General features: G+C 47.7%; 1 protein-coding gene across 1 annotated transcript in view; it reads left to right on the top strand.

Moving 5' to 3' along the window:
• The first annotated feature begins 10,084 nt into the window (after positions 1–10,084).
• Positions 10,085–18,550, top strand: part of ADCY3 (adenylate cyclase 3) — a 110,904-nt gene continuing 102,438 nt past the window's right edge. Inside the window, exons 1-2 of the mRNA XM_020813356.3 lie at positions 10,085–10,365; positions 11,067–11,909. Of these exons, the coding sequence (XP_020669015.3) occupies positions 11,220–11,909 (690 nt within the window). The 5' untranslated portion in view covers positions 10,085–10,365; positions 11,067–11,219. The remainder of the gene's footprint in view (positions 10,366–11,066; positions 11,910–18,550) is intronic.

Genomic DNA, 18,550 nt, shown 5'->3' with positions numbered 1-18,550 from the left:
ACTGCAACGAACCACCCAACTGACAGTTCGTGCCCATCTCTAGTCATGGCCCATACGTTGGCACATTCATTTGGGAGAAGGATGAAACAGATGGGTGGGCTGATTGCATCCAGCACTGTGACATTAGTGACACCCAGTAAATGGAAAGTTAGATTTTTGTCTGGGAATCGGTTGGGGTTCAACCATTATCTCAGCCCTTGATTCAAGAGTGTCTTCATACAAAGTCATAAGGATTAGATCCCTTGCTACCCCAGAACTCTTTTTACATCCACTTCTTTTGATGCTGCCCATTTCTGTGTTTGGCTGTGTTTTGGGGCTAAGTCTTAACTAGGGATGGGGTGGCGCTGTGGGCTAAACCGCAGAAGCTTGTGCTGCAGGGTCAGAAGACCTGCAGTCGTAAGTGAGCTCCACGCGATGGAGTGAGCTCCCGTCGCTTGTCCCAGCTCCCGCCAACCTAGCGGTTCGAAAGCATGCAAATGCAAGTAGATAAATAGGGACCACCTCGGTGGGAAGGTAACAGCGTTCCATGTCTAAGTCGCACTGGCCATGTGACCATGGAAGATTGTCTTCGGACAAACGCTGGCTCTATGGCTTGAAGAGCGGGATGAGCGCCGCCCCCTAGAGTCAAACACGACTGGACAAAAATTGTCAAGGGGAACCTTTACCTTTACCTTAACTTTTTCCCATGTCTGGAGGAAAAAGGATAAACATTTTATTTATTTATTTATTTATTTATTTATTTATTTATTTATTTAGTCATTCATTCATTCATTCATTCATTCATTTATTTATTTATTCATTTATTTATTTATTTATTTAACATATTTTTACCCTGCTTTTCTCCCTGAAAAGAACCCATGGTGGTTTGCAAAATTAAAGAACAATAGTTAAAGCTGAAAAAAATGAGTATACAACAGTGTTTAACAAAATTAAAAGACAATATTTAAATCTAAGAATAAGTATACAAATATTTTTTTTAAATGGTACTCTGAGAAATGGAAAACACAAGTAGTACTGAAAAGCCAGTCAAATGCAGTCAAAAAATCCATCTAAAAATCACACACAGGTAACAAGGTTACTGAGGGAAGGCTTGCCTGAAGAGGAAGGTCTTCTTTGCCTGCTTGTGGAAGGACAGCAAAGATGGGGCCAGGCTGGCCTCCAGTGGGAGGGAGTTCCAAAGTCTAAAGGAGCAGCCACAGAGAAGGTTCTCTCCTGTGTTCCCACCAAGCACACCCGCGATGTTGGCTTGGACTGAAAAGAAAGGCCTCTCCTGATGACTTTGACACCCAAGCCGGCTCATAATGGGAGATACACTCTTTGAGATAGCTTCGACCCAAGCTGTTTAGGGCTTTATAGATTAGAACCAGCACTTTGAATTGTGCCCGGAAACTGAATGGCCGCCAGTGGAGCTGCTGTAACAACAGGGTCATGTGATCCGACTGCTAAATTTTGGATCCATTGAAGTTTCCTGACACTTTCCTTCGGCAGCCCCACATCGAGTGCATTACAATAATCTGGCGAGTTAAGAGTTATACACTGAATCTAAAGTCTTCTTTCTTTTTATTCCCTGAACCCAGTGAGAATTCTATTCTTCTTTGCAGCCTCCATGAACCACACATGCTTGTTGATAAGAAACTGCATCTCAAATACCTAAAAATTGGAGATACGCTCACCTCTCATAAGCCATTTAGAGCTTAATAAGTTTGAATTGTGCCTCGTAACTGATCAGCTTCCAGTAGAGCTGCTGTAATGGGAGTTACCTGATCCCTGTAACCAGCCCCCGTCAACAATTTCCTGACATTTTCTGTTGGCAACCCCACACAGAACGCATTAGAGCCATCCAACTGGGAAGGAACTAGGGCGTGTGTCGCAGTGGCCAGATCAGATCTCTCCAGAAATGGACGTCGCTGGCGCGCTGGTTTTCATTTTGGAAGCGCACTCCTGGCCACCACCGAGACCCGGGCATCCTGGCTCAGGGATGAATCCAGGATCAACCCTCCCCAAGCAAACTGCACAGCTATTTTTTCATTGGGATTGGGATCCCATCCAGTTCTGGATGCATCCCTCTTCCTTCATCTGCCTTTCGACTGACCAGGAGTACCTCTGTCTGGTCTGGGTTAAGTTCCAGTTTATTCACCCTCATCCAGTCCGTGACTGACACCAGACACACCGATCTAGAGCCGAAACAGCTTCCCTGGATTTAGGGGTAAAGGAAGGGTAGACTTGGGTGCCATCCGCACACTGGGGACACCGAACCCCAAAACTCTGGACCATCTCTCTTCCATCGGTTTCATGTAGATGTTGAATAACACAGGAGACCAAACAGAATTGTGAAGGACCCCACAGGTCAGCGGCCAGGGTGTCGAACATGCCTGTCCATTTAGGAACTCGAAACGGGAACAGCTGGAATTTCGTTCAGCCACAGAGGCAAGATGGAAGCCTGTATCTCAGCCGCTTTGTGGACAGGCCTGCCTTGCCATGGCATGCGTATTGGGTCCAGAGGATGACTAAAGAAGTATTAAGCCAGATGGATAAAGGCCACCCCCCCCCCAAAAAAATCACAAAACAAAAGGAAAAACATTTCAGAAAGAACACGTTGTTCCAAGAGCAGCGTGGATTGTTTTACTCCATCAACAAACGAATGGATGTCACAGCTGATCCTTCAGGGCAAAATGAACGGGAGGAAAGGGTGCAGGAAGGAGAAGGGACGTTTTGTTGGAAGAACCTTGAAGAATGGTTTAGATGTCATGGAACATACTTAAAACAGAGCGGCCACATCCAAAGTCAATTTAGAGATGATCATGACGTCCCACCTCTGAAAGGAGAAGAAAAGGCTTTTCGAGTTTTACCGCATTGGCCACTGGGTGCTGCTGCAGGGCCACAAGTCTACAAGGGTTCCTGGAGAGAGACGGCTCTTTCTTTCTAAGGAATCCATTACTTCCACTTTGAAGCGTCTGTTTCCTGCGGTTGCCTCTTACTCCACCTCAGTGGAGGTCTGAAGGTACTATTCCGAGCAAGCAATGCTGAGAACGTCTGGCTGTCACGTCCTCGCCGCGAAGGCAAGGAGCTTGAAGGCAAATGTTTGCCTGCTACGCTCAGAATGGTACGGCCGGTTGGGTGGCTCAGATGCTATGATTGGGAAGATGGTCGAAGGTCTAGCCGAGCCTTTATTTCCCTAATTCTCTTTTTCCGTTCATGCGCAGCGCCTCCTCTCCCTTGTGTCTATGTGTTCTGTGCCATTAAGTTGCTTTCTACTTAATATGAACCTAACAAGGTTTCTAGGAGATACGTCAGGGATGGTTTTATAATTGTTACTCCCTATTGAGTTTCCATGGTTGGTCAAGGATTTTAATCCAGGTCTCCTGAGTTCTACTTCCATCATTATCCATTACATTACACCACTCTGGGTCCTCCCCCTCTTTTTGTTTTTTGACCCCTCCTACTGTTTTAATGCTCTGTTGATCCATAAACATTGCTGGAACAAGTTGTATTGGCTCTTGCCTTTCCATTGGACCATTTCAGCGACGTGGAGAGGGGGGATCTGCTGCTTGGGTAACAGCCTATCCTCCATATTAATTTACCCGGGCTTCATGCTCTGGAGAGGACACTCCTCGATTCAGAGCATGTTACCATAGTCTCTTGAGACTGAAGGATGCCTATGCTATGATCCATAAATCATGAAGGTGACGAGGCTCTAAAAGCCATATTTTGTGACACATTGCCCACAAATCGGATACCAAAGTGGACCCAAAGCGCCCTGTGTGTTAGAGCAGCTGTGTGTCTAGCCTGGGAGGCCACGTAGCAGACTCATAAAAAGCAAAGGTAGCCCTCTTAGTCAAAAGAAAAATCTGAAAATTCACCCGGAGTCTTGTGTCCAGTCCTGGGCACCCCCACTCAAGAAGGAGGTTGACAACCTGGAACGTCTTCCAGAGGAGGGCGACCAAAACGGTCAAACGTCTGGAAGCCATGTCTTGCAAGGAGTGGCTTAGGGAATTGGGAATGTTTAGCCTTACAAAAAGAAGGTTGAGAGGGGACATGATAGCCATGTTTAAATATTTGAAAGGATGTCATGTTGAAGAGGGGACAGGTTTGTCTTCCAGGGCTCCAGACACGGAGCAATGGTTTCAAACTACAGAAAAAGAGATTCCAGCTGAACATTAGGAAGAACTTTCTGACAGTCAGAGCTGTCTTGAATAGGCTGCCTCGAAGGATGGTGGAGCCTCCTTCTTTGAAGGTTTTTAAGCAGGATTAGCACAGTGCTTAAGTTTATTTATCTATTTATCAACTGACTAACTGATTTAAAATACTTTTAACCCCACATTTCTCCCTGAAAAGGACCCAAGGCAGCTTACAGCATTGAAAGACTGAAAACAATGAGTATACAACAGTGGTTAACAACATTAGGAATGGACCTCCACAGATGGGAAACCTTGACCTCTGAGCGTTCAGCCTGGAGGCAGGCATTGCATCACGGCCTCTCCCAATTTGAAGAGACCCTCGTCCAGCAGGCCGAGGCAAAGAGGCCGTCCTGAAAGCAGCAAAACCAGGGAGCTGGACAGGGGACAGATTGTAGTTGTCTTCAGTGTGGAAGGGATGGTCACTCCCGAATTGGCCTTCTCAGCCACACTAGACGCTGTTCCAAGACCTCTATTCAGAGCATGTTACCATAGTCTCTCGAGACTGAAGGATGCCTACATTGATTAACAACATTAAAAGACAACATTTAAACCTAAGAGCAATTAGTGTAAAGAGGGATCTTATATTATTAAAAGGCAATACAGTATTAAAGCTAAGAATATACAAATATTTTTTTAAATGCTACTCTGAGAAATGGAAAACACAAATAGTACTAAAAATCCAGTCAAAGAAGTCATGCATAGGCTGGCCTCCAGTGGGAGGGAGTTCCAGAGTCTGGGAGCAGCCACAGAGAAGGTTCTCTCCTGTGTCCCCACCAAGCACACCCGTGACGCTGGTTGGAACTGAAAAGGGAGGCCTCTCCTGATGCCCTTAACACCCATAATGGGAGATACAGTCTTTGAGATAGCTTGGACTTGAGCCATTTAGGGCTTTATAGGTTAGAACCAGCACTTTGAATTGTGCCCAGAAACTGAATGGCCGCCAGTGGAGCTGCTGTAACAACAGGGTCATGTGATCTGACTGCTAAATTTTGGATCCATTGAAGTTTCCTGACACTTTCCGTCGGCAGCCCCACATCGAGTGCATTACAATAATCTGGCGAGTTAAGAGTTATACACTGAATCTAAAGTCTTCTTTCTTTTTATTCCCTGAACCCAGTGAGAATTCCATTCTTCTTTGTAGCCTCCGTGAACCACACATGCTTGTTGATAAGAAACTGTACATTTCAAATGCCTGAAAATTGGGGACATGCTTACAGTTTGTAAGGTGTAGGTTGTGTTCTGTGTGGATCTTGCAACAAAACATACCCGGGGGTGTGTGTGGATTAAAATATTGTCTCCTGTTGCATGATGCTTAACATAGGAGACTAGAGGCTTGTTTTCCCCTCTCCTTAGTTGAGCCATTGTTTGGACCACGGATAGCTCTGTTCTTGTATAGTCACACCAATACGTGTACATGCTTGGTTTCTTCTGGGGGGATCTCCTGCAATAACACAGTTGTTTCTGCTTGTTGCAAGACCTGGAGCCAGCTGAATGCACTGCAGTAATAGTCTAGTTGGGGGATAAAGATAAGGATGCTCCTAGCATGTTTGGGCTCCATTTGGTCACATCTGCACTGAGAACACAGATGATGCAGAAGCCACTTTCAGACAGGTATGCCTGTCCGGTCTTCCTCACCTAGGTACTCTGGTTTGGGCACAAAGTAGGATGTACTTTCCGACTGGTTCCTAGTCCTTTCACTATTTGCATGTTAATATCCAACAATATACAGTGGGGTCTTGACTTAAGAACGGCTCGAGTTAAGAACATTTTGACTTAAGAACCACTCTCATAGGAAAATATTGACTTGACTTACATACTTAGATTTGAGTTAAGAACTGAAAAAAAACCACGTGGGAGGCAGGGAAAGTGCAAAATGTGAACTTTCAGTTAACTGTTGGCCAGTGAAAAGGGTGCCTGTCTGCTTCCTCACTCCTTCCAGTATTTAGAGAGTGGATTGGGAGACAGTCTTCGGACTGCCTGGTCCTGTCCTGCCTGGACTGTATTTTCCCTGCCTTCCCTGAACCTTTCTTGACCTAAGAAAAAAAGAAACAAAATATCCCCCTCTAGTGGTCGAAGGCAGAATAGCAGCTTCCCATCAGTTTCTATGGACGGAAAAGAGCAGATACGGATCAAATGGTTTTCAATGCATTCCTATGGGAAATGCAGATTTGACCTGAGAACTTTTTAACTTGAGAACCACCTTCCAATATGGATTAAGTTCTCAAGTCAAGACCCCACTGTATATTTTCCCCCAAGCTCTGAGACACATACATAGGCACACACTTAATGAGGGTGAAAGAGGAGAGCGCCAAAAATGGTCTGAAGCTCAACATCAAAAAAACTAAGATCATGGCCACTGGTCCCGTCACCTCCTGGAAAATTGAAGGGGAAGATATGGAGGCAGTGGCAGATTTCACGTTCTTGGGCTCCGTGATCACTGCAGATGGTGACAGCAGCCATGAAATTAAAAGACGCCTGCTTCTTGGGAGGAAAGCGATGGCAAACATTGACAGCATCTTAAAAAGCAGAGATGTCACCTTGCTGACAAAGGTCCACATAGTCAAAGCTATGGTTTTTCCAGTAGTGACGTATGGAAGTGAGAGCTGGACCATAAAGAAGGCTGACCGCCGAAGAATTGATGCTTTTGGATGGTGGTGCTGGAGGAGGCTCTTGAAAGTCCCCTGGACTGCAAGGAGAACAAACCTATCCATTTGAAGGAAATCCACCCTGAGTGCTCAGTGGAAGGACAGATCCTGAAACTGAGGCTCCAAGACTTTGGCCATCTCACGAGAAGAGAAGACTCTCTGGAAAAGCCCCCGATGTTGGGAAAGTGTGAAGGCAAGAGGAGAAGGGGACGACCGAGGACGAGATGGCTGGACAGGGTCATCGAAGCGACCAACATTAATTTGACCCAACTCTGGGAGGGAGTGGAAGACAGGAGGGCCTGCCGTGCTCTGGTCCATGGGGTCACGAAGAGTTGGACATGACTTGACGACTAAACAACAACAACAAAATACATGTTGCACAACAACTCCCATAATCCACATCTAGAATAGTTGCACTACGGAGTGATTGCAGAAATACGGCATGGATCTCCAGTCTCTGCTGAAGCACATGCTGAAAGGAGAGCAAAACACCTTTTATGGAGGCAGTTTCTCGTGCTGTCTAAAAACATCTCCCGTTTTGCTCTGTTCCGCTAAGATTGAACTAAAATCGCTTCCTCTGCTCTTTCCTCTCGCTGCTTCTATCATGCTGCCCCGGGAAGCAGCAGAGCCCAAATCGGCTTGGGTCTTCTGCATGACATGCCAGTCTTGTGACTGCGTTTTCTGACTGCATTGCTTTCCCTAGTTCTACTACATTTTATGGCTGCTCTTTGGCCCATCCCAGCTCGACTGCCTGATAGTGAGATAAATATAGACTGACATAATAAATAGCAGCAAAAATAAGTAAATATTGAACATTTGTAAACCAGTTCCATGTGTCAGAACAACCTTATAGGCAGGCCCCTTACAACTCCACTACTTGATGTTTCTATGATTTTAAAAATAAAAATTAGTAAGCTTTGCTTCGAACAATTTTGGCCTATTCATTCACACAAACAGTTCCAAAATTACAAATTTGCCAATGGAGCCGTCTTTGACAGCTGCTTCCCCAATTCCTGTTTAAAAGTGCAATAAATTCAAACCCAGTAATTTCATCTTCTGGTTGCTGCATAAGGGTGGAGGGCGGGGTTTCACTTAACTGGGGCTTATTTTTGGGGTAGGGCTTATAATACTGTACCAGCATCCTGAAAAATCATACTAGGGCTTATTTTCAGGTTAGGTTTTATTTTCTGGGAAACGGTATATACATGATTACTATCTTTACTATTGTGGACAAGAATCCCGTAGAAGGAATGGAGTAGCCCTCATAGTCAACAAAAGAGTGAGAAAATCTGTACTGGGATACAATCTCAAAAATGATAGAATGATTTCAATACAAATCCAAGGCAGACCTTTCAACATCACTGTAATCCAAGTTTATGCACCAACCACCAATGCTGAAGAGGCTGAAATTGACCAATTCTATGAAGACTTACAACACTTAGTAGAACGGACACTAAAGAAAGATATTCTTTTCATTCTAGGGGACTGGAATGCTAAAGTAGGGAACCGAGAGATAAAAGGAACAACAGGGAAGTTTGGCCTTGGAGTTCAAAACGAAGCAGGGCAAAGGCTAATAGGCTTTTGTCAAGAGAACAAGCTGGTCATCACAAACACTCTTTTCCAACAACACAAGAGGCGACTCTGCACATGGGCAATATCGAAATCAGATTGATTATATTCTCTGCAGCCAAAGATGGAGAAACTCTATACAGTCAGCAAAAACAAGACCTGGAGCTGATTGTGGCTCTGATCATCAGCTTCTCATAGCAAAACTCAAGCTTAAACTGAAGAAAGTAGGAAAAACCACTGGGCTAGCCAGGTATAATATCTAAACCAAATCCCTTATGAATAAACAGTGGAAGTGAAGAACAGATTTAAGGAACTAGATTTTGTGGACAGAGTGCCTGAAGAACTATGGATGGAGGCTCGTAACAGTGTACAGGAGGCAGCAACAAAAACCATCCCAAAGAAAAGGAAATGCAAGAAAGCAAAGTGGCTGTCCAACGAGGCCTTAGAAATAGCAGAGAGGAGAAGGGAAGCAAAATGCAAGGGAGATAGGGAAAGTTACAGAAAATTGAATGCAGACTTCCAAAGAATAGCAAAGATAGACAAGGGGGCCTTCTTAAATGAACAGTGCAAAGATATAGAGGAAAATAACAGAAAGGGAAAAACTAGAGATCTGTTCAAGAAAATTGGAGATATTAAAGGAACCTTTTGTGCAAAGATGGACATGATAAAGGACAAAAATGGTAGGGACCTCATAGAAGCAGAGGAGAAGGGGACGACAGAGGACTAGACGGATGGACTGGGTCATCGAAGCTACCAACATGAATCTGGCCCAACTTCGGGAGGCAGTGGAAGACAGGAGGGCCCGGCGTGCTCTGGTCCGAAGAGTCGGACATGACTTAACGAGTAAACCACAACATATACATGACACACAGAATCTTAACTCAAATATACACGTTCTCATCGATATATTTCATCTTAATGTTCCCCTTTCTTTTTCCAAAAATATGATTCTTGTGTTGGGGTATATACAACCTATGGTTTTGCCAACATGTCTTCTCTAGAAGGGTTCCTGGTGCCATAACATCTATTTTCTTGCAGCAATCCTTTTCTAAGTTTCAGTGCACAAGTTCATGGATAAAAATGATTCTTAGCTAGGGAATAAAAAAGAAAAGAAAGGGCAGATTCTTGGCCGTCTTCTCGCATCCCTTCCTGGCAGGAAAGGGAAGGCGATTTTGTAGGGTTTTTTTTTTTCAGCCGCGGGTCCTGCTTCGTGGGAGCGCGCCCTGGGAAGAAGCGTCCCTTGTTGGGGAGGGGGGGGTCAAAAAAGGGGTCCCTCCGGCGGCGCCCGAAGGGGCGAAGGAAGAGGACGGTCTCCAAGGCTCGGGGGAGGGGGGCTGAGCAGGATGCGGCCCCCTCACCCGCCCCCCCCCGCCCCAGGAGGCGCCCCAGGGCAGCGCGCCGGGGAGACCCTCCAGGGCGCACGTGTGCGCCCTCCCCGGCGCGCTGCCTTGGGGCGCCTCCCGGGCCCTGGGTGGGGAAGGGGGGCATTCGGGGAGAGCTGGGGATCGGGGCTCCGCTCGGCCTTGGCCCCTTCGAGGTGGGGGGAGGCGTCCGCCAGCCTCCCTCCCTCCTTTGCCCGGGACGCGCCCCGAGGGCCGAACGTCTGCCCAGCTCCCGACGCGCGCCGGCGGTGCAGCAGCAGAAGCAAGAGGAGGGAGGAAGGAGGAGGAGGATGCTGCCCCCGCCGGCGGGGCGTTAGCTTGGACCGCCTCGCGGGCGGAACGCGGAGGCGGAGGCGGCCGCCCGCCCGCCCGCCCGCCCGATGCCGGCGCCCCGGCCGAGCCTCCCTCCCTCTCCCTCTCCCTCTCCCTCCGGCCCCGGCCGAGCCCCATCAGCACCACCGCCGCCGCCGCGCGCGCCGGCGAGGAAGGATGCCGCAGCGCCGCCCTGACCAGGGGCGCCCACCGCCCGCCGCCCCCCCAGAGACCTCGCCCAGCCCGTCCGTCCGTCCAGGGAGGGGCCCCCGGCCGGTGGTGAGGCTGCCCGGCGGAGGGAGAGGGCTGGGGAAGGAGGAAAAAACACCCCCCTGGGACATGGGGGTTAAGGTGGGGGGGCAACCTGGGAACGCGATCCCTCCCCCCCTTCTCCCGCCCCAGTGCCAGAAAAGTGCCAGGGAAGGCATGGATCCGACCTTCAGGTGGCCAGGACGGTGACCCACCTCCATCGCCACCAGGGAAACTGAGGCCAGCCTACCTGGGTGGGGGGATGGCTTTCTCAGCCCCCCCCTCCCCGGTACCCTCCCGGCTCTTTTCTATCCATCGTAGAGGCTTGCTGGATGCAGCCCAGGGATTGCTCCCCCCTTGAGGGGTTGGGGCTGGTCCAGCCTGGGGGGGGGGCACCAGCATCACCAGAGAGTTCATCATCTTTGAACAGCCAGGTGGGGACCTGAGGGGATGTGGCCCAGCCGGGGACCTTTGGGGAGCCCTTTTCTCTGGAGCTTGGCCTCTTTCCCCCTACCTCCTTTTTAAAAAGCTAATTTTGCCGGCATGTGGGGGGGAGACAGAAAATGTTTGGGTGAAGGCTGCGGAGGAACTGGGGGGGGGGAATCCCTACTGCCAGCTTGTTTGGGGGATGCCGCGCTTGCTGGAGGAGGGTGGGCCGGGGGGGTAAACACAGGCCTCCCGGGTTGTGTATTTGTCTGATCTGATTTCTTTCTCTTCCTCCGGCATGGAAGACTCTCGGATCCGGAGCTGCTCCCGAAGCTTTCATGCCTTGACCGGCCAGGCCGCTGGTCTGGTGTTCATGGAAGCGGCTTCCCCCGTCCGGAGGGAACCTCCAGCCGTCGGGCCGTCCTTTTCTATCATTTCGTGAGGAACGGCTGTCGCCGATGACCAAGATGCCCCGGAACAGGGCCTTCTCCGAGCCCGAATATTCGGCAGAATATTCTGCGGACTATTCCGTCAGCTTGCCCTCCGACCCTGAGCACGGGGTGGGCCGGACCCATGAGGTGACGGTCAGGAGCTCCGGCTCGTGCCTCTGTCTGCCGCGTTTCATGCGCCTCACGTTCGCCCCGGAGTCCCTCGAGAACCTCTATCAGACCTACTTCCGGCGACAGCGCCATGAGACCCTTCTAGTCTTGGTGGTCTTCGCTGCCCTTTTCGACTGCTACGTGATCATTACGTGCACGGTGGTCTACGCCTCGGAGAAGCTGGCCCCTATTTTGGCCGCCTCGGTGGGCCTGGCGACCCAGATCCTCCTCTTCGTCCTATGCAAGTTCGAACTCTTGCCAGACAGAGTCACCCGGAAGTTCGTGCCTTACGTCTTGTGGATCCTCATCGTGGCCCAGATATTCTGCTACCTGGGGCTGAACTTTGCCCGCTACCATGAGGCCAGCGACACGGTGGGCTGGCAAGCCTTCTTCGTCTTCTCCTTCTTCCTCACCCTCCCCTTGCGCCTGACGCCCATCGTCCTGATCTCGTCCATCTCCTGCGGGATCCACACGTTGGTACTGGGAGTGACCATCGCTCAACAGCAGCAGGAGGTGAAAGTGGCCTATGAAGAGAACTTGCTGTGGCAGGTAAGGGACCTCCTGGGTTGGTTTGGGCTGAAGAGGGCCACGTCCTGGTGAAAAGGAAGGGGAGTCATAGAACTGTAGGGTGGGGATGGGTCATCTAGTCCAGTGGTCCCCAACCTTGGGCCTCCAGATGTTCTTGGACGACAACTCCCAGAAGCCTTCACCACCACCTCTGCTGGCCAGGATTTCTGGGAATTGAAGTCCAAGAACATCTGGAGGCCAAAGATTGGGGACCACTGAATTTCTAGTCCAGCCTTCTGTCAGCGCAGGAGACCCACGGCAAGATGGGCCTCCTCTGTTTTGAGGGATGGGCAACTGAGCTAGTACAACCCGAGGGTTGTGTGTGTTTGTGAAAGAGCTTTGAAGATAAAATGGCTCTGCAAGGTGGGTATACCTGTCCTTCCCATGGTTTTCCCTGTTCAGGTGAGCTATAGACTAGAGACATCAGGTATCTACCTGTACATGGGTTTCTTCCTTACAAAAATGCATATCTTACTTTGGAGAAGAATTCCTAATGGTGAAGGAACAAATATAACCTGCAAATGAATCAGCACCCGGTCAGCAACAGGATTATCAGTCAGGGAAAGACTGGAAGAATTTAGGTAAACCCCTAACGCTCAGACCTTGATGTATTTGCTTCGTATCCAGAGAGACTTGATTTCACAGGAGAGAAAGGCATATTTAAGAATCATCAGAAGAACTTGGTAAAAAGTTACTGTTTGGGTTGCAACTCTTTGCATTCATTCAGCATAAGTGATTTTAGCTTCGTGGTTTAGATACATGGCCGCAGAGCCAGAGATTGGGGGTTCGGTTCCCTATTATGCCTCCTTGGGAGAGAGCCTGTGTGTCCTTGGGCGAGCTTCGCACAGTCCTAGGATTCCCCCCCCCCCGGAAGAAAGGAATAGTAAAACACCTCTGTGTGTTCTCTACCTAGGAAACCCTGAAAAGTCAGAAATGACTTGATGGCGCACGATTATAATGATTAATGCAGAAAAGTTCTTTTAAGTTCTGGTCGCAGGGAGAATGTCAGGATCAACGAGGTACCACTGATGGTCCCTCTCCTAAAGTGAGGGTAGGGGGAAAAACCGGCCAGGTAACCTGGTCCATATTTTTTAGGCTTACCACAAGATCTTTGAATATTTGTTTGCTAGCATACCAGTGGCTGATGACTTAATCTTGGCAACGGTGTGATATACCGTCAAGAGGATTTCCCTTAACTTTGCTGCTTGATTTTGCACCCGTTTCAGCTTCTGGACTAGCCTCAAGGGAGTTTGAGGGCCTTGCAGTGAGATTGCCTTGGACCGCTGACGTAGACCACTGTGGCCAGTTTATTCCAGTCTAGGAATAGCTGTATAGGAGTTGGCAAATGGCATTCCTATAAAGCTGTACAAACTTTACCCGCATTCGGGGCTGTTTGCTTTGTGCAGTTCCACATGCAGAATATTTCTGAGCCTAATGTGATTACACACGTGTTTTGGATTCTTGAGAACCTCAGATTCTATGTTTGTTTGTTTATTTATTTATTTAGAAAGCAGGAACCTAATGCACCAAGTTCCTAGCCCCTGTGGTTCGTATGTACAGTACTTCATTTGCATAGGAATACAGAACGTTGGTGTTTTTCCGTGGCCAAATCACGGATCTTCTTCCATGGCTCCTTATAATCATTCCCCCCCCCCTACTCTGGGTGTGGTTCATATGCTTAAATTCTCTCATCTACACCTTTCTTGCTATTTTGGTGCAAAAAAAAGAAGGTGGCCGTTCTTTCAGGAGGCGGTGTGACAGTTTACATATTTTAAATAAATATTTGTGCACGTAGGTGATTTGAAATCCACAGTCCCACAGTTTGACTGTTTCTGGGGATGAGATGAAGAAGAGGTGAAATGGATAAAAGTCTGGTTTTTGATATTCACTGTGCTTGCATGCTGGACTCAAACATTTTGGATCCAGAATGTTGAGCCGAAGCAAGACAGGGCCTCTAAATATTATGCCCTTTCTGGGTTTTGTTAAATCACGAGCAGTTGAAGGATTCTGTTTTCCGTTTGGAGAGCAACTGAGCTTTGCCTCGTGAAACAGAGTTAGCAGAACCGGCCCTGTTGTATAAGTTGCAAGCCCCCTTCTGCTAAACAGGCGCCGATGTTGACAGAGGGTGTGGCTGGGTTGTTCTGATTTCCTTGTGGTTTGTCTCAGAAAATGCAACAAATTGCTCTGGCAGTCGAGATGTCTTTCCATGTCCTGCCCCAGCGGATGGTCTGCTTCCAGCAAAGAGTTATGCCAGCCCTCATCCTTGGTTGCTCTTCTTACTTCCTTCTGTTTTGGTATGTCTGGGCCAATTCTGCTTGGAACTCTTGACATCGGAAGAATGGTCCTGAAAATCCTGCGCTGTACATTAAAAGATGGCCTCCAAGTTCGTTTACAAAATCTCAGATGTTGGTTGGGTTTTCACACAGCCATATACGTTGTGGCTGACGTAGCCCCTGAAACATTTTCAGCTGCTTTTGAGGATCACAGAAAGCATAGAAAAATGAAGTTGGAAGGGGCCTACAAGGCCATCAAGTCCAACCGAAACAAAAGGAAGTGGGACATCCACGGAAGTCCGGATTATAAATGAGAGATGAAATCTGAGGATGTAGAAAATAGAATCAAGTTCTTTATTCTGTATTCTTTAAAAGCTTTGGCTCAATGCGTTTCAGCAAGGCCTTCTTCCAGAGTGAGGTTCTTTCTTTCTTTCTTTCTTTCTTTCTTTCTTTCTTTCTTTATTTATTTATTTATTTATTTATTTATTTATTTGATTTGATTTGTACCCCACCTATCTGGACCAATGGACCACTCTCTGCACCTTTCTTTGGTCAATACCAACTCCAAAACTGATTGAACAGCAAAACGCATTAAGCCAGAGATTTTTAACTACCTATTTAAAGAATGCAGAATAAAGAACTTGATTCTGTTTTCTACGTCCTGAGACATTGTCTCTCATTTATAATCTGGACATCAAATCCAACTCTTCTTAGGTTCTTATAACCCCCTGCTCAATGCAGGAATCCAAATCAAAGCATATATGCAAGTTTTTCTTGAATGCCCCCAATGTTGGAGCACTCGCCAACTCCCGAAGTCACTGGTTCCACTGTCGTACCGCATGGCACTGTCGCTTGGTTGGCGGAATGCCCAGGAGAAGGGCGGTAGCTCAGTGGCAGAGAAACCGCTTTGCCTCCAGAAGGTTGCAGGTTCAAGCCCCAGCACTGGAAAATAATTTTGTCTGAAACCTTGTAGAGCTGCTGTTAGTAATTGTAGGTGGATCAGGGTGGGCAGCAGGTGGTCCAGCGCTCCCCCCACCCCATTTCTCCAGAAAGTTTTTAAAAAATAATCAAGACTGGGAAGTTGGCTCAGAAAGTCTCCTTTTGCCCTGTGTTGAGGGCATACCTAGGAGCTCTGACGTACCCCTCAAATTTTTGGCCAAACAGTTTCTGTAAAATTGTTTGGTGTGTGTATGTGTAATGGGATTAGGTGCAGGAACCTCTTTCCAAGGTCCAAAGATTTGGTAAGATATTGTTTTGATTTATATACAGTGGTGCCTCGCTAGACAGTTACCCCGCAAGACAGTTTTTTCCGCTAGACATTGACTTTTTGCGATCGCTATAGCGATTCGCAAAACAGTGATTCCTATGGGGGAATTTCGCTGGACAGTGTTTGGTCCCTGCTTCGCAAACAGATTTTCGCTAGACGACGATTTTGACAGCTCCCTCCGCGCTCGCAAAATGGGTGTTTTCGGAACCTAAGCTTCTCAAGACAGCTATTTAAACATCCGATCGGCGGTTCACAAAGCGGCTTTCCTATGGCCGATCTTCGCTAGACAACGACGATTCTTCCCCATGGGAACGCATTAAACAGGTTTCAATGCATTCCAATAGGGAAATGCTTTTCGCTAGACAATGATTTCTCTAAACAGCGATTTCAGTGGAACGGATTATCATCGTCTAGCGAGGCACCACTGTACCACTCCACAGTGCTAGAGCACTCTCTGGATGGTTTACAATACAGTTATGCAAATGACACGTTGGCCCACCTTGATCAGCTAGGTAATCATTTTACGGCTGTGGCCCTCAGAAGGACGGAAGGCTGAGTCAGCCCTGATCCGGCTACCTGAACCCGTTGAGGTTGCCCTATTTTATGGCACATGCACCCTGGCCTCTGGAGACCAGCCACCCCTGGTGTAGACAGTCCTCCACTAAAATGGACCAGTGATCTCAGTTCTTAGAACCCCAGGGCTCAGTCCTGGGTCTGGTGCTCTTCAACATTTTTATTCATGACTTGGATGAGGGAAGGCAGGGAATGCTCGTGGAATTTGCAGATGACACAAAATTGAGTGGAATAGCGAATACCCTTGGAAGATGGAAACAAAATTTAAAATGACCTTGATAGGTTGGAGCACTGGCCCAAAAACGACAGAGTGAAAGTTGACAGGAATAAGTGCAAAGTCCTGCATCTTGGAAAAAGAAACCAATTGCACAGTTACAAGCTGGAGGATACCTGGCTCAGCAACACTACAAGCGAGAAGGATCTTGGAATCATCGTAGATCACAAGCTGAATGTATGAGCCAACAGTGTGGTGCGGCTGCAAAAAAGGCAAATGCTATTTTAGGCTGCATTAATAGAAATGTAGTTTCCAAATCCCGCGAGGTGCTATTTTCCCACTATTCTGCACTGGTTAGGCCTCACCTTGAGTATTGTGTCCAGTTCTGGACACCACACTTCAAGAAGGATGCTAACAAACTGGAACAAGTTCAGAGGAGGGTGACAAGGATGATCAGGGGGCTGGAAACCAAGCCTTAGGAGGAAAGGCTGAAAGAATTGGTCGTGTTTAGCCTTGAGAAAAGGAGACTGAGGGGAGATACAATAACACTTTTCAAATCCTTGAAAGATTATACAGAGAAGCCAGATTTCAGTTGAATATCAGAAAGAACTTCCTAACTGTTAGAGGAGTACAACAATGGAATCGATGATCTCGAAAGGTGGCGAGTCCTCCAACCCTGGAGGCATTCAAGGGAAACGTAGACGACTACCTGGCAGATATCCTTTGATTTGTCTTCCTGCCTTGAGCAGTGGGTTGGACTCGATGGTCCTCCCAACTTCATTATTTGATGAGTCTATCACAGCAGCATCTTGTGTCATTTGAATAGTAACAGAGAGGTCGCAACTCAGTGGAAGAGTTCTTTCTTTCATGTACAAGGTTGTCAGTTCAGTTTTGACATTTTCAAATAAAGCTGAGAGAAATCCCCCCCCCTCACCAAAACTCTGGCCAGTATTAACTGGGTCATGAACCACATAAACCAAAAGGTTTTAGTCCGGAATATGGCAACTTTCTATATGCATCTTCTTGAGATACCAGGATGAACGTGGTTGCATTTTTGCATATCCCAGAGATGATATATGCAAGAATGGTGCCAGGGATGTTTGCAAGTCTTTGACTCTGAGTCCCATGTCTGCTTCTGAGTTTTTGGCACCAAGTTTGAGTTTTTGCTCCCAAGCCCCAAGTCCAATTCCCTATTTTTTTCCCCGAAAAAAAGAGGAGGGGGTAGACGGTTTCCTATTTACAAGTTGAGTCTGGAAAAAAAACTTTGAATCACCCACGTGACTTAAGTCCGACTTGACAGCGAGTCCCTGATTCGAGTCTCCATCGCTCGTCGGTGCAAAGGGTCACTTGTTGATCTGAGTCTTGCTGTCGTACGGCTAAATGTGTACAGAAAAGAGAGGATTAACTTTCTCAAGCAGTAGTGAGAATGCTGATAAGAACACTTAAACAAACGAAAAAGCAACGTCTCCAGAACTTCCCTTGGATGTATACTCAACACAACCTACCAGATTTTTCCTGGGAAATACGATTTTTCACATAGAGCAGAATCAAAAGAGATCACAGTTGAAAGGCTGAGAAAGACGGGAGGTGTGGCCAAGCGGTTCTCTAGGAGTGAAATTGACCAGGGGTTGTAAATTTCATTCACCTGCATCCACCACGGCTCTCATTCCACTGTGGGCCCCAGCTGTTTTCTAATCACCAGGTTTGCTTCCCCATCTGCCGCCTGACGGCTGTTTTGGCAAGGCCCAATTATTTTCAAAATTGTTTCAGGGAAGATTGACCTGCCAAAGTGCACCCAATATTTCTTTGGCACCGGACCTGGGGCTTGTGCATGCATGTTATTGCACCACTACAAAACTCGAGTCCTGCTTCCCGGTGGGAGCAGGATGAATATGCAAATCACAAGCAATTATTGATCTTCCAAATTTCTGGAGTCTCTTTTCTCTCCAAAGCGCTTCCCACCCCCACCCCGGTGATTGCAGAATGGCTGTGCCATTCCCAGTTGCTGGATCTGTGCACACACACACACACACACACTGTGCACGCACACACAAACAGACACACTCAAGAGCCCAGAAGAGAGGGAAGGCGCATGTGTGCCCCATCTGTCACAAAGCATAAAGGTCTAGAAATAGCACTGTGATAAACACACACTCCATGTTTGCTGGGTGACACATGCATATCTCCCGCGTTAACATGCACCGCTCTCTAACAAACAGCTTTCCGAGAAAACTTAAAAGGCAAAACACCACCTTGCAGGGTGCAAAATACAGCCTGCATCCAAGACATCACCCCA

Source organism: Pogona vitticeps, chromosome 1 (assembly GCF_051106095.1).
Source record: "Pogona vitticeps strain Pit_001003342236 chromosome 1, PviZW2.1, whole genome shotgun sequence".
Lineage (NCBI taxonomy): Eukaryota > Metazoa > Chordata > Lepidosauria > Squamata > Agamidae > Pogona > Pogona vitticeps.
This window is presented reverse-complemented; position numbering and strand designations above follow the sequence as displayed.